At 35.4% G+C, this 17632-nt stretch overlaps 1 protein-coding gene across 2 annotated transcripts in view; it reads right to left on the reverse strand.

Annotated features, from left to right (window-relative positions):
- LOC142979119 (uncharacterized) overlaps positions 1-17632 on the reverse strand; it is an 80631-nt gene that overhangs the window by 43090 nt on the left and 19909 nt on the right. For both annotated transcript variants that reach the window (XM_076123875.1, XM_076123876.1), the window contains exons 9-10: positions 2217-2323; positions 1025-1162 (exon numbers count right to left, since the gene is read on the reverse strand). In XM_076123875.1, coding sequence (XP_075979990.1) covers positions 1025-1162; positions 2217-2323 — 245 coding nt within the window. The remainder of the gene's footprint in view (positions 1-1024; positions 1163-2216; positions 2324-17632) is intronic.

Below are 17632 nucleotides of genomic sequence, written 5' to 3' on the forward strand. Positions count from 1 at the left end.
AATAGATGGGTGATCGCATAGTGGTATTAGAACTGGGCGTCTCCGTGCTTCGGAGGGCACGTAAAAAGTCGGACCCGATTGTTGTCAATTAAGATAAGATAAGCCACGTCAAAGGCCTTCGGACAACAACTTTGACACAAGGTTGACCACTAACTATACGATAAGAAGAAGACTAAAAGCACAACAAACTTAATAGAAAAAAAAACTGATATTGATTCACGTCTAACGCAATACAGTTCGTAAAATTCACAGAAATGTGTATTTTCTTTATTTAACGTTAGCATTGTGATGCAACCGAATGTTCTAAGAAGTCGTGCGACTAACCTATTTTATTTTACGATCAAAGGATTAGAAATTAATCCTTGGGTTTAGTTTCCGGGATATTCGAGTATTTACGACGTCATTGATTGAACGCTTTGAAGGTTTATGTGTGTTATTGAAGTGATAGTGTAACGACCAGAATAAGGTGAATTTTTAAAAAGTTTTTGACGCAAAGTGTAAGGATTAAGATATACAAAAATATCTGTATATATCGTCAAGGTTCTTTCTAACTAAAACCTTTTTCTAGCAATAACATTTTTGTAAAATTATAAACAGTACATAAACCCCTAGCTAAAAATAATGAGTGGATAGAAATTGGCAAGGGATACATCAAAAGATGGTCTTTAATCTTTGCCCAGAGTTTATCCCCAATGCTTCTATCCACAACGACCCAATTTCCTTTTTCTATGCAGAAAACCGTGGAAGAACATTTGGTACTGCGCGTTTCAATCTACAACGATCCATTATTCCTTGCTCTGTATACAAAATTCTGTAGCAGACCATATTATTATTATAGTACCCTTTTTTGCGGGGTTTTCCCTTCGGATACCCAAATTTCCTGCGGGGGGAAAGTCTTGGGTTATATGGTGATACCACTAAAAAACAGCCCCAGTAGCCGAACATCTGGTGGGCCCTAAAAACTTCACCCGTGATATTAACCCTAAATATAACATAGTTAAAATCTAAAGTAAAGTTTACTCACTCTTCCCCATCAGGCAGCAGTCTGGCCAGCAGTTGCGCGAGCACGGTGCGGTTGAGCTCGTCCTCGGCGCACGCGCAGTACGCCACCAGCTGGCCCACCACGCGGTGCAGACTCACTGCCACACGCTTGAGGTCGTCCCTGGAATAAATAAGGACGGAGTAAGTTATGTTTTTGATGGGCTGAACTATTTATTTGATTGATAGTTTGGTATGTTATGTTGGTTCACGAGTATCTTTTATAAAAGAGAAAACAGTATTGAAAATATGTTCTACAAAACATTAGCTAAAGCTGAACATTCAATCCTATAATGTCAAGAAATTTTGTTTAGAAGCATTACATTTGAAGTGCCAAATAGCTGAAGCATCGGTCGAAGCGCGTGCGTTCGTATCCTATCTAATGCGCTATCGATGAGAACAGACTGCTGTCAAGTCTTAGAGTTTGGTTGTAGCAGTTTTTAAATTTAGCGCTATGTCTCACTAAACAATGCAATACACTGCCTTTCCAATATATCACGTAAATAACAACAAAAGCTACATCTGCCTCAACTTTACCTTATTAATATTTCTAAACCAACGCATAGTACTTTCTGTACAGTAACATTCACCAGTAAGAAACATATGTCCTAGTGTAGTACAGAGCTTGTTTACTGCAACCAAAGTATTAATAGAGTAGCCAGACCGATTTGTTAGTTTTATTTGCAATTAATTCCAGACTTGCGCTAGCTGATCTACTAATTATTAACCACTTTGATGTGACACGTAATACAGTTATAAATATCGAGATGAAAGTTACATGCACTGGGACACGTGCTAAAGAAAGAATACACAATCATTGCTGTATTTATAACAATCGCAAAAACTAGAATAAAATTAGGATTTGGGATCCTCTGTACTATGTCGAAATCGAAATATCGATATCTTCTTTCACCAGTACCTATGTATATGATGAACAAAACGATGATGATATATAGTAATCGGACAATTACAAAAATTTCTCTACGTCATGTCGTTTTAACGGATCCTTTCGTTCACACTTACACACATTCGTATGATCCTGATTAGTCTGTAGTTCGCACGTTTGTAGAAGCTTAAGTAAATTAGCGTGGCACCACACACATGAGCAATAAGTATTGAATTATTTAATGACACTACCCTTTCTTTGTTATTGTATTACAATGTGTGACAATCCTCACCTCTCCCTGGTGACTTCTTCCAGCTGTCTGTTCTGGTCGAAGCTGACGTTTCTGCGCTGTTTCCACTTGTCCTCGCCGACGGATAACTCGTCGCGAAGACTCGAACACTGTAAACAAAACAGTCAATTAGTTAAAGGACCCACTGTAGTAGAGGTGATGATGTGAGCCTGGATTGAGGTTACCGAATAAAGAAAAAATATTCCTGAACTAATTTAATATGAATTTCGCTCCTATGTATGTAAAAAATTCAATTAAATTGTCGCAACGCGGAACTATCCCTATGATCCTCGATTGTGATTGCGTGGGCTCCGGTTCAATGGGGCATGAGTGTTGCAATATCCATTTCATAATCTCAGTATCAGCCTGAAGCTCATAAAAGTGTCTAGCATCTCGTAAAACTCTATACAACATAAGACAGAGCCACAACCAGCAAAATATGGTACTACAGGTGTGATATTATAACCCATATCCTCTTTCTTCAATGGGGCAGGGTAAAAACAGCAAGTCTTTCTCTTAGCTTCCGTTGCCTGTCATCACTATAGGAATCGACTTTAAAAGCAAACTAAAATGGGGCACAGCAAGTCACTCAGTGCCCCACATTGAAATTCCCTGAACTCGTCTCAACATAAACACACAGGACTCTGAATACCTTTACTGCACAAATATGCGCCCGGTGAGGAAAGCGAGCCCGATGCTTTTAGTATTGACAGATTTTTACCATACGGGTTTGTTATACAAATGCCCAAGAATAATAGTCCTACTAATGTGAGTCAGTTAAATACCGTTTTTTTTTTCGGCCTTTCTATAATATTAATTTCAGTCAGTCAATCAGTAAAGTAAAAAAACATAAAAAAACGATTTAATTGAAAGTTGAATGAAGCAGAGAGCTCCTTTCAGAAATATATTTTCAGTTATTTGGCTTACATGATATCACTCAATATTTTACAATCTGGTGATGAAAACGGTAAATAATAACTATTTTCATTTATATATTTGAAGCTAAAAAAAATAATAATGCTTACAAATAAGGTACTTTTAATTATTAAGAAGACACTTTTACTTTAACACTTAAAATAAAACATACCAAAAACTTCCTCAATATCACCATTATGAAGATCACATCGTAACACTTATGTCTTCAGTCCACATTGTTCAACACAAAACAACACTTTTCTAACACTTATTGATAGTTCACACATTTTATACACCAGTTCAAATGCCTTAGCAAAAGTCTACTGTAATTAGAAGGAAATAAGATTCAGTTTTGTTGAAAGTGATCGTTCGAATGTAATCGAATGCGGAAAAATGCATCTTCCGGTGGAAGTGTATGGAAACTGGTTCTACCAAAACTACTCATTTTGTCAATGAAAATTGGTTAATTAATAAGATTAAAAGTACAAAGACGATGAGACAATGCGACAATGGTTTATTTACTTAACTATCTGTTGTTTTATTCGCATCTATAATGGTTACTCCGCTTCCGAAAGTCGTCCGTATATTAGGTCCTAACCAAGGTTTCGTCTATATTATATAGGGAGAATTTCATGAGCTTGGAACCACGACATTAGTTCTAACAATCGAACCAAATACTAAAGCAATCCGCATAGAGTTTAACCACAGTATTATAGAAAAACTGTCTTTCTGATGATGTCACACGAAAGAAGGAGCAGACGCTGTGTCATCTAATTTATTGTAATTACAACCATTAAATCGGCTGAAAACGACAATTAATTAGCGAAACAGCTCGCAAACTTTGTACTGTATCACGGGATATGTAAAAATAAAATCAAAAGCGATAAAATTAGCAATTGGATTCACTTTACATAGCAACAGTTATCACGGCTAGACAGTTTTCAACATAGAAAACTATGAAGAAAACCCACTATACTATTGTTATATTACTTTTATTTTCAGTTTTCATACATTTATAAACTAAAAATTCTGCTAAAGACACTGTAAAAATTGTTCCAATGGACGTTCCCAATTATACACAAATCTCATAAGAAAAATATAAAACAAAATACGTACATTTACCATAACATATACTCAAATAACGTCTTCATATATTTTATAACACCATTTAAAAGACAGAATTAGATCACCAAGGCCTCAGCTATAGAGAAACACTCATAAATACAAAAATACTACTTACAGAATATCACTGAGGGAACTAAACAATATGGAGCATTCGACCACAGAAATATATTCAACTACCCTCATATAAACACAGCTGCGTACTAAAATAGCGTTTAAGAAAAAAGATAGCCATGTGTGGCCAGCGGATGCACGTGGTATGACACACAAAAGCCTTATTCTTAGAACAATAAGGTTCATTTTCGCGTATTGTTTTTTGTATGAGAGTTGATGCTAAGTTGATGTTTGCTCATTGTTATAGATTGATAATGAAAGGGCAATGAAACGTGGCTGGGTTTTGTTTTAACTGTTCGTTATAGTCGCTAATATGTGAAGTGAATGCTAAATAATCGTTAGGTTATAAGTACTTTTGGTGGCGCTGTGTAACTTGTTTAAAGGGCGATTTTAAATCAACAGTTGAGAAAAATATTTATTACAGAGAATGTATGAAAATTCTATCGAAAAGTCAATGTTTAGTAATAAAAGATATCAGGCCTACAAAATACGTATATTTTTAGTCCGCTGCGCATCGCAAGGGTGGGTTAATGCTTAGTAAAATTAACTAAGCATTACTTATGATTTATTTAACAGGACAACGGTCGATTTTTGGTTTAGATACTCATATCTGATTTTACTATTTGATACAAATAATCTTCAATGTTGTTCGCATCGTCATTCTAATATTAAAATCAACTATGACACACACTGACCAACAACTATACCAAATAAAGAGCGAGTACACGCAACTGAATATTTTAGTTCAAAGGTACTGCTATCAATTCAAATGAAGACCGGGGATCGACAAGGTCAGGAAGGATTACAATTTACAATGTAATCTTATAGAGATTGACCGCAGCTTGTTTAACTATGACGTACGAAGATCATTTGATATGAGCAATTACTATACAATACTTGAAGTGTATAACTTCCTACAGTTTACTATCGATTATTTTTGTAGTCATTTTTATCCCTACCCAAGATTTGTCTAATTACAAAACTTTTGTGAAAAACAACGATAAGACAAGACAAGAGTTACTCTTGTTTTTTTAATTAAATTGAAATTGTAAACACTAATGAATCGTCCGATATACTAAGGAAAAGTTCGTATTCACATTAATTTCAGTATTGTGTTATGAATAAAAACGTATTTGATTGTGACAGTTGAAAAACTTACTATTTGCAGAGGCTATATTGTTATTAGGGACACGCGTTATATTCCTCATTTTCTTTCGTTATAAGTGTAAAAAATTGCAACATTTGAAAGTCATAGGTATTTTACTGTCAACACATTGATCAACACCAAACAAGACTTCTCAGTGCGCCCAGTCCCCAATATTTGAAACTAGTTTCATACAAAAGCTTCAAGCTTTTATGTGTTTGTACAAAGAGTAACTATATCCTTTGATTACTGTTTCAATTGAAGTTTGTCATAAAACCCAACCATCTGGCGACACTTTGGCATTACAGTCAAGTTCAATGTCCTTCTAATTTCTCTCATAAAACATTATGTATAACGATATTTAGGTTATATTCGTAGCTGGGAAAGTAATTTCGTCTGGCTGTCCCTTATGCTGTACTGTGATAAACACTAAGCAGAAATTACAAAACGGATAAAAAATCAAAATCAAATCATTTATTCATATAGGTAAAATGCTGACACTTATGATAGTCAATGAATATAGCTTAAACCAATTAATAACTGGTTCTACTTCTACCCTTAGAGCGTAGACAAATTACTTATTTGCAATTACTTGTACAAAGTAGTTCTCCTTTTAACCCATTACTGTCCCACTTCTGGGCAAGGGTCTCCTCAAACCACAGCCACAGTTCAGCCACAAATACGTAATCCACAGAGAGATTTTCGCATTAATGGCATTAGTATTGTTTTCGTATAATATCGTTATCTAAAACCAAAGTGATATCTTGCCCAAGTCACAATAAAACCTAGCCTAAAATAAGTATAGGGTTACAAATGTGTGTCGATGGGCTATTGAATATTGAGTGTGGGGTCCCGATTGTGATGCTTATGACGTGGTTAATGGATCGGGAGACTCTATTGTGTGGGGGACCTTACCGAACTCAAACAATTGATTTAAATTGTATTGTTTAGATATTTTATATTGAATATCATGTGAACTTTGTGGTACTTCCTCGTTCGATTTTGAAGTTTGATAAATAATTTAGTGATGGCGATAAAAACTTTTAAGTACCATTCATTTACCCCAAATTGCTATTTCAGTTTTCCAAAATTAATAAAATGATTAATGTATGACATGTAAGACAGTTTTGTGTTATTTGTAAGATAAAATAGGTACTTTTAATTTAGACTCTGATACTTGAGAAGCCGCAAAAAATCTGTCAGTAGAATGACCACAATCGATATCGGAGGATAGAGAAGCTTTAAGTGTTAAAAATTTAAGCTATAACCAAACTTAAATTACAGAAGAAAGTTTTGGAACAGACCTGTAAGGACCAAAATCTCTGAACAAAGACACAAGGGAACGATCGTAACCTAATTTTATATAGTAACAGTACAGAAGTAATCTACATACTGCTACATCAGTGTACCTCATGGCATTGCGAAAGGTGATTGCTATTTATTTATGTACAGCACATGACGATACATTTACAAGCGGTCACGGTCGCAGTGGCGATGAATCACGGATTTTTTCAGCTAGCTCAGTTCCCGCGGGATTAATCCAATTGACTATAACATTTGATAAAAGCTTTTAAAAAGTAAGTTCTAGAGTGATTACACTGTGTGTTCTATTTGAGAATATAGGTCGTAGATTTCTTATTTTGTAGCTGACATCAGTATGGTGTTTGTGTAGTCTATCAACACATGGGTATTGGAGTCTTATGTATCATACGAAATTGTAGATCAACGCAGATTATGCAAATATTTCTGTTAAAAAAACCTAGCTGAACCTGAAGGACTGAATAATTTTATGTGCTAGTTACTTCTTAAATCAGACTTCAACAAAACTAAATACAATAAGAGCCTAAACTATTACATACATATTTGTGGATGACTCCAGATTTTGTGTAGGAAACTGAACAAATCAACCACGAAAACCGCGCGTATTCCTAGCTGCAGACTTTGTTCGCCAGAAACCATATTTCGTGTATTAAAAATCGTTTGATTAGTTATCGAGAGTAATATATAGAGACTTAAAAAAACCATAAGGTTTTTCCCTTTCAAACGCTCTAAAAAACCAAACTGACTCATACATAAAACCCCTATATAATTCCCGACAAAGAGTCTCCCTATTCCATTCACTTGCAGACTCATCACACATCAAAGTCGATACACTACAGACGTTCTTTCCACTAGCAGCCGCAGTGGTTTCTAACCAGACAGCTCGTACGTCAGCCTGTCATCTCACAACTCATAAATGTCAACTGAAAACAAGTGACGGTTGGAAATGTTTCATTACGAACGTAAATATAAGCGTGACTATCGCTGTGCTTGCACTTGAGGTTTATTTGTTTGTGTTTTCCAATTTTAGAAAGAAAACAAGTCAATATTAAAATAAATGTTGAAAGATTTGCATTGTAATGCTGCTATTTGGGTAGTTTATGTGATCATGGGTCGATTTTAGATGACAGGAACATTTATATTTAATGGCAAATAGTAAATATTGCCGTTATATGCATAATAATCGTACTCTGGAGAATAGTTAAAAGCGCGAAAAATCGACACGACATCCATGCAGCAAATATATTGACAGTAACAATGGAGCTAAAAGCTCAACCTATACGAATTCGACAAGCATATAAATTCACACACGAGTTACTACTCGCAAGCCCTCTGAGCGCAAAAATGACGTCATTAATTTCGTCACACCAAATACGTCACGCGACCCCCAAACATTCATGGACCCTTCATCTCTTATAAGTAGGGGAGCGTTTTGAAACATGGAGCAATTGGGTAGTTGACTAGGTTAACGAAAAATTATTAAACTTGTACTTGTAAAAATTTCACCTAAGATGCTCAGGTTATCTAATTTCTTTCGTAAATAATGTTGAAATTGTAATTATGACAGGCTGAAACATTTTATTAGACACTCATTTGGTACAACGTAAACTGTGACGTCACTACACCGTACTTCTATAGATACAAAAATATCTTTTTGACATTTTATAGAGCGCTGATATGACTGGTGTGACTATGACTGGACAAGTACTTATTTCTAAGCATCCCTAAGGTAAACGGCCTCGTAAAACTAAACATAATTTCAGCTGTTTGAAACAATAATACACTACAGGTGCTTTGTTCATATGGTACGAATTGTGAACACGTAAATAGGACGAAACGGTACAATATTTATTTTTGAATGCACATGTTGTTCAGCTCGAAATAGGACGCGGATTCTAGGATAAGTGAATTTTTAGCATGCTGTATAAATATGCCGTTCTTTGGCTTTGAGTGGGATGTAGATTCATGATTTCTTTTAACACCAGTTTTAATAATATATGAGCAGTGCTGTTGAGTTGCTATGAATGATTTTCTTTTGTTCTTTTTATACCAGTGAACAATAAAATTACAGACAAATGCGTCAAAGATTGTTGATCAGAGCTCATCGTTTACAGATCTGATTGATAGGAACATGAAACAAACTGTCTGTCTTACGGCGGAACAAACATTTGCTCATGCTGTATTTCAGGGGCGATATAACAGATAAGTTTAACTTCATTTCTATCATATACAAGCAGGATTGTATAAAATTATGTGTTGTAAATATTTTCTCTAGTAATTGCTCTAGTAATTTTTAAATTCACTTTTTACATTATAATTCTGCACTGTGAAAACCCATCCATATTATACAATAAGTATTTTTCCACAACAATTCCATACACAAAACCACCGGACGAGCGTTAATTCCGAACAAACGCATCCAATATTTCCTTCAACACATTCTTAGAACAATGACTACATCCGAACTAAATCACATATTCTAATCAAACGATGCACAAATTAAAAACGGTCACAGTCTAACGGTCAATTACATCTCACATGTATAATACACACTTTCATCCAATATGAACCTTAAGTTGTAGTATTAAGGATCAATTTTATTCGCGCGTGATTCGCCCGCGTATTGTGATGTCACAGCGGCGCGTACGCACGAACACGTCCGCACCCTTCAGCGTCGGGCGCTGTACTGAAAGCACTTGTTTGTTTATGCCGTCTGTTTGTTTGCCGGCTACGAGATTTAATTCGCGGCTGATTGAGCTGTAAAACTGTCAATGTTTATCGATTAAAACGATGTGTGGGGTTGTAAAAGTTAATTCTATGGTTCTTAGTAATGTTTTATAGGGTAAAGTCAAGTTAACTGTTTAAATTTATTTGACTGTATAGAAGCTGCCTTGTATGTCTGGTGAACAAATTTTCATATATTCTGTGTACAATAATGGTTTCTTTTGTGTATTATTACGACACCTTTACTGACCATAACGATTGTAACTTAAGGATAATAAAAAAATATATCGGAAAAACCTGTGACAAATGTCGACTTCTAACAATTTGTGAGTATTCCTTTGTTTACACAATATTACTTATTTTTGATGACTAAAATACCATAAAACAGTTTTTTTAATCATAATCAGGAAACAATCTGTAGTCAAAATGAGATTGCTGAGCGGGTACTAAATTAAGCAAAATAGCCAAACATTCTCATCACTTTATTAGAACTTAATACTCATAATCATAATAGTGCCTTTCAAAACCGATACACAGACGTCTTTAAACTAAAACATCGATTAACCAACTCGATACCCGCGGGATCGATTTATATCAGCCGTCAGATTATATGCAGCTCAAATACGACTGCAGCTGTCAATCAAGATGAATTCAAGAGGCGAACAAAATATAATCTAATGTATGGATCGTTGTCAGTCGTTCAACACGAATAAATAGGACAAGGCCTTCTATGTTAGGAGCTTCTTTAGATTAGAGGAAGAATAATAATAGTATTCTTACAACATACTGTGACCGCATGGGTCCCATTAGTTGTTTTCAGGGTCTTTACAAATGACGTACATAATCCTTTCGAAAAGCACTTTTAGAAGGATTTGTTTCGGAATACTCACGATTACATGCAAAACATATTGCTTATAGAACAAACATTACTTAGCATAGACATAAGAAAAAAACTGTAATTCAAGAAATAAGGCAATATTCGTTCGTAACGTAAGTTAAGACATAAATGTACAAAAGAGAACCAGTGAGACTTCTCTCTTATCTATTACTTTCATGAACATAAGTAACTAATTAACATTTTAACGCCCTAAACCATGTCCATAATGCAATTACCAGACCTCATAATCTCAATTCAAACTAATTTAATCCAACGGTCTAACCTTTCACGTTTCGAATCTCAACAGTCATAATATATATTCAAAATTTCAAATGTACAACGGTCACTCCGTTGTAACTGGCCACCTTCTCTCAATAAAGGCAATTACATTTAAAATTAAGAAAAAACTCTACAAGGCAGGATGTCACCAATTTATAAATAGAACGCAGTCGTTGATGGCGGCAGGATAACGAAGGGATGGAAGTACAGACTTAGATTGCAACTTGGAACTTTCGTTTTTTGCGATTGTTTGGGTTATAAGCGGTTTGTACAGAAAGTTAAGTTTTACGTTAAAGATTCGAAAGTAGATAGAGTGACGTGAGTTTTTTCGTTGAACTTCCCATTGCCCTACATTATTCTGGCAAACTACTCATTGACTGTATACTACAAAAATTTGGCCGTTCGTTGTCGCATACATCATATTATTATTACTACCTCATAGGAGACAATTTGAGTTTGCTTAGCATGGGCACACGCCAGAAAATAAACCATGGTGTCGCCTTTGACGGATACCTTAAGGAGGACATCATCATCATTATTATAACCTATATTGTTTGAAGTAATTTCATGCAGTACAATCAGGTCAGGTAAAAGCTTTAAACAGGAAAACTTATCAAACTAGTATTCCCGAAAAAAGACTGACCAAGAGCACATGTTATTAAAATCATGAAACCGAGCTTATTGCTTTTACAAAACATATTATTATAACAAAGTCTACTATTGGAATACAAGTAGGATACTTCGCAGTACATTTCCCTGTTAATTAACAAGTGATTAGCACGTCTAATAGGAAGCGGGCACGCGTACAGCAAGCTATAACGTTATGTTTATATTGTGTAACGCGGACGTATGTCGATGCGCCTGCGACGGTGGCCTGTGATGTTTCATTGCCTCATATCCTATGCTTATGGAGCGTCGCTGTAATTTCCTTGTTCGGATTATAAGCTGTTTATAGTAAAGTTATCGTTGTTTTATCAATGATGTCTTTTATACGTAAATTTTGAGAAAATTCTGTGCAAGCTGCTACCTGCAGTCAACTATGCAGCAATTTTAAACTGAATTGACTGAATGCAGGGCGTACTGTGTTACGATAAAGAAAAAAGTAATAATATTGCTTGGGTAGCTAAGTAAAAGAGAAATGGTTACAACCAAATATACAGAGGCACAGGCCAGAACGGACTAAAGGCAAGGAGCTGCGCTACGTCCTAATAAAAGTTTCTCATGTTTGGCTTAAAATATAACAGGAATTCTAGTAAAATAATTTTTAGTACCATCTTGACGGTCAATTTTATATATTTAAATACAAAACATATAAACAAGTTTCGCAGTATATACAACAAGAAAATTACATAACACGGAAACAGACACTAGTTGACCACACAAACCACAATTCTCCATATATTCTAAACATAGTACTTCTATTAACGTCATTCATTACATTAGATCATAATGAAGGGGACGATTTTTCAAATGGATAATTGCTAGTAAATTGGTTTAACTTTTACTGCTACTTCCCACGCGAGTAAAAGTAACTATGGGAAATAGTCAATTAATTTGTTAACAATTTAATTGCGAAATGATTGGTTGATAAAGATGCACCTAAAAAGTTGGAACAAACAATAAATATCTAAGCTAAGATGACAAAAGAACACAAAAAGTATCAAGTGCAATGTGTACCAGGGAAATTGGAGCAAAGATAGAGTGAAAGAAATCCAACGAAGTGAAAGTGACACTGATTGACACTTTTGCATGTAAAACTATATGGATTTAATTCGACTAAGGACATATGTATTATTATGTTAACGTGTTTAACAAAGAAGACGTGAGCGTAGTCACGACCAGAAGGAAAGCTAGTCACATTATAAAACGCAGCAAAATTGTTTCAGAAGCATTCAAGTAGTTGCTGTAATTGCTGAAGGTATGTAGTAAGATACTAGTACATTATATCTAAGTTCCACGTGTTCCCTATCAACCTGGTATGTAGGGTGAGATGATGCAAATGATACGTCTAAAAGCGAAAGTGCGAGCCCTTCAGTCTAATGCACCGCTAATGTTTCACGTGAAGAGATAAGCCGCGAAATGTATGCTTTCGCAACATTCGCTCATCTCCGCTGACCTACATCTGTGGTTACATTAACAGTGTGTCATAGTTCACTGCCTTCAATGGTCCCTTCTTCGGTTCAAGTAGGGTGCGGCTATTTTCAAAGCTTTTAGCTGGCTCTACATTTGCAAGATGAGATTTATAATGATTTAAATCTTAAGTGACGACATTGAGACAGACACGAACATTGAAAAATCTAGAGGATTTTTTATTGCGCGGAAATATAAAAACGGCTGTAACATTAATAAATTAATGAAAAGTAATCTAGGCAAAAATCATGATGGGGTAACAAACTGTGGACGGACAAACGCGATCAAGTCAGCAAATCTACGTCATCATCGAAAATGGATTCTATTTTCATTGATAAGAAGCTTTTTTTAAAGGATTCAGCAGTCGCTATTTACACAAAACCATTAAAAACCTACACAACATTGTCACAGGGAGGTCTACATTCCCCATTCGTTGCAGTCACGCAGCAAATTCGCGACTAAAACAATCACCGTATAATCCTATGGCGCCATACAAGCGAGCAGACACAAAAGGTATCCTGTGTTCGGTGAACCGTATTCCCTTTGATCGCACTAAAGCGGCTAAAACGTCGCGACGTCGTACTGGCATGGACTTGAGATAAGTTATGTGAGTCTTTTTATATTGTTAAAGAGTATTTTGGCCGGTTTACAGCTTGGTACAACTTAGAACCACTCAAGTAGGTATAAAAAAGCTGTAGTTTGTTATGGTGTTACTTAACTTTTTCAGTTACAGGTACTATATGTTATACACATTATGTAGTGCCTATGATTATAATCCGTTCGGATACCCATTTACACAGAGATCGCAGTCTCAAATGGCTCCCTTTATATTGGGTGTCGTGGGTCTCGAACTTAACGTCTTGACATCAAAGATATTACATACTCACAATATAAACGCTTTTCGCAAAAGTTGTTTTAATAAAATTATAAGCAAATAAACAATGAATACATATGAATCCATTACATGACTAAGGGTAACTGCGCAAGACTCTTAAAAAGGCTTAAACCTTAATGTGAAACATATTAATAGCTAACTTTAAAAGTAATACTTGATATTACAAACAGTATAGCCGTAAACCACAAAAATCTATATACAGTTATAAGAGTATCAATTGAGTATACAGTATAGCTATTTAAAGCGATAAAACTATGTCATTCAGTATTAATATTCATGATGAGTTTGAGGAAAACCCGTATTGTCCATTGTACATTCTAGGCGCGTGTTATGTCCGAAAATTGGTAATTGAAATCGTGTTGGTATCAACTATGACGTTACGTATTAATGGCTTGATAGTTGCCTAGTGCTTCTTGAAACAATTTCATCTGAACATTGTGTACATGACAGATTTTTGATGACGATTATTTGTCTTAGTCTTTTTCAATGCTAATGCTAAGCATAAGCCCAAAGAGAATTATGTAGGACAGTTCCCAGTAAATTGATTTTGGTGTGTCATAAAAGAAGACGAATTTAAAAGTTGTGGCTAAATATTTATTTTTCTTTATCAAACGGCAACAGTATCCAAATATAAATTTTGGTAACTAACATTTAATTTTGTAGTAAAGTATATTATTATGTTTAACCTATCTTGGAAGTGAGTAGAGATGGTCAAGTTTCAAACTTGACAATCATTTCCTTCAAACATCTTTTCTACAATTTATTGAAAAAGTGCAAAGTTTGTAATTACACTTGACTTCTACAGCGTCTACAGTTGCCAAAGACAAAATATCCTCGCATTCCACTCAGAATTTATATTCAGAACTTTCACTAAAACGCAATTAATATAAACCAAAATCGTATTCCAGAAGCACATTGCCCACAACGCTGCGGTTGATCGCAAATCGTTCGTCGACCCATATATCTCGCATAGTTAATTATATTTGTATAATATCGGAAGCCGTGGTCAGTGTAAACGCACACCCATCCGTTTTCCTGTACCACTTGCTTGTTCAGCGACCAAATGTTTGGACTTGTGGAAAGTTGTAATATATTTTATTGGTATCTTTATTTTTGAATGGTTGCTGTAACTTGTTGGTTAATCATATCCTTTATTGGCGTATGGTTGCGTTCAACTGTTAGAAGTTCCTTAGCGCCAAACTTTTAGCTATTGTAGTCTATAAGGCTTGCTACACATATTCGGTTCGGCAATATTTAGCCAACAACAAAACCGACTCGACTCACTTGTTCGGCTTGGTTCATCTACACATTCGGTTTTGCCGCCCGGCTAGACCGATTCATGCCGAACCGATTATGTGTAGCAAGCCTAAGCTTCCGTCTTTACCGCGTATTTGCAGTTTTACTTCAAAAAAGTAAAACATCAAACATGTTTCTTTTAATACCAAAACTATACCAAACATACGTTTTAATGAGCATAGGTTACAACACATTTTTCCGGAAGCTTTTATGAGCAAACCTTGTTTTAAAAACTAGGCGCCAAAAGGAAACAATCCTATGTAACATAAAACGTAACTGCTACAAACAAGATCATCACACACTAAACTACTATTTATCTCTATAACAATAAGACCTAAAATCAATTGACATGTATAATCGTAGATGCACCTGGTACTCTCTACGAAAGTTCAATATACTGCAAGCAAAAATCAACCATATTCAGTCAAAGAAAAGTTGAAATTCGTTCCCTGATATCGAACGTTACTTTTTTTATATGGTAAAATAAGCTTTGTGCCACGGGGATAAGGTTCATAATAGGTTGTTGTATAAAGGTGTATCCTAGATGCACTACTAACGGGTTGTAAAATGGTTATGACGCGTGTTCAGTGCAGTGTTTATGGTTTTCAAGAGTGTAATGTGCCGCATTCTCTACTATTCTGTTCTTCTAAAATAGTTAGGAATTCAAACACTTGTGAGATTAAGACGTTCTTTGTGCTTCGAACCGGACTTTTAAGTATTTCTAGGGGCCGATGAGAAGCTCGAACATCTAAACTGAACTGTCTAGTCCTAACATAATTTAACTATTAGAAAAGTTAATTTTAACATTGATAAAGCTATAGATATTTGCCATACGCTGCATTGCACATTCTTTACCCAATATTGGGCTCGGCTGGCATAAAAGTTTAAAGTTCTACCAGGCAAACAAAGCAGTAACGCTAAAACCTACACTTTCTCATTTACTTTACCCAGTTTTCGTGTTTTGGACCTATCCACGTACTGAAAGCGTTTATAACTAGCTTTAACCGAGATGTCAACCTGTGTATAAAGTAGCTGCACAAAGTCATCAGTATCTTGATGTTTCACCGGCTAATGAACAAATACAGCTTCAAAATTAAATTCATCTATGATAAAAGCTAATCATCACAGTGTTGGGTATAATCTAGTCACGTGACATTTAATTGGGCGGGCTGCCGGCGCGTGCGCATAGTAAATAAATGTTAAACGGTAAAATTAGAATGGCGGTTCAGTCAACTCGGCGCATCGCGTTCAATTGATCAGTTGACTAGTGAAATATGATGTGTTGACCCAGGTCTTTAGGGTGTATTGTAGCACGTATTTTGTAGTGAATGGAATACAAGAAACAGTCACAAGAAAAACTATGTGATTTCAACAAACTAAAAGTATTAGGGATGAGAAAGTCGCAGAGTCACAAAATCATAGGAGGAAAAACAAGAATCGTTCAGTGGGAACGCGAACGCTCTCATAAAATATTTATTGCAGCAGCCAGATTGATCAATTACTATGGGCCACCAGGTTCCATCGTAGGATTTTGCAAATGCGTTAGTTTTAACCTTGAGTTACTATAATATAATTTAAAGTCATTGATTACCCTCAATATGAATGTACTGTATTTTAAACAATACCTTAAACTCAGAACATAAACAACATCACGGTTTTTACAAAGAAATCACAGAATTATTTTTTAAAACCTTTGTGATGTTATTTTAGTGACACCTGTGCTCTTGACATATTTTCATTATCAATTAGTATAGATTGACATTGGAACTTTGCCCAAATAACGAAGTGTACTTCATTCACAGCAATTATACGAAGGGTTTACACCTGTTGCAAATAGTAAGAATAGTTTGTGTAAAAGGGAGAATAGGGGACTTATCTAATACACTTACTTATAGATATCTTTGGATCCATTTAACACACATTTTTTTTTCTATGTCCCACTGGTGAGCAAAGGCCTCTCCCCTGAGTTTCTAGTCCCCTCGGTCGAACAATATTTTTTCTTTAGACTTATTTTTTTTCTGTAATATGGCTAGTGGCAGACCTAGTTTTAAGTCACCTGAAAGTTTCTGATATGGCTTAACCACGGTAAGCTTAATAACACGACTGTTGGATTTTACTGTGCCCTCCGAAGCTCTAAGATTGAATATCTCTTAGTGCAACTGTTACTTACCCCACAATACAAAATAATAGCAAATTAGTTCAAACATATTGCATAACGCTACGCACCCTATCTATATCGCTAAATGGGTTAGTAAACCATTCACAACTATGCATCTGTCACTATTTACTGCCGCAATCCGGAGACGAATGGAATTTTATGCTTTCCTGCATATTTCTCTACACTATCGTAAGCAATTTATTTATTTGTGACATGTTTGTTGATTCCAGATGTTGTTGATGTTTGTAAGTGAAAGGACTCCCGGAGCGATACGTATTGTGCAAATTGTCTTTACTTTTTTATTGTGTATAGCCGTACTATACACATGATACAATAAAAGTGTAGGTTTTTTGTTCTTTTCAGACCGAAAATACAATACGAGTTTTCAACTCTAATATAATCGACTAGCTGACCCGCGCAACTTCGCTTGCGTCACATAAGAGAG

This window comes from Anticarsia gemmatalis, chromosome 16, assembly GCF_050436995.1.
Source record: "Anticarsia gemmatalis isolate Benzon Research Colony breed Stoneville strain chromosome 16, ilAntGemm2 primary, whole genome shotgun sequence".
Lineage (NCBI taxonomy): Eukaryota > Metazoa > Arthropoda > Insecta > Lepidoptera > Erebidae > Anticarsia > Anticarsia gemmatalis.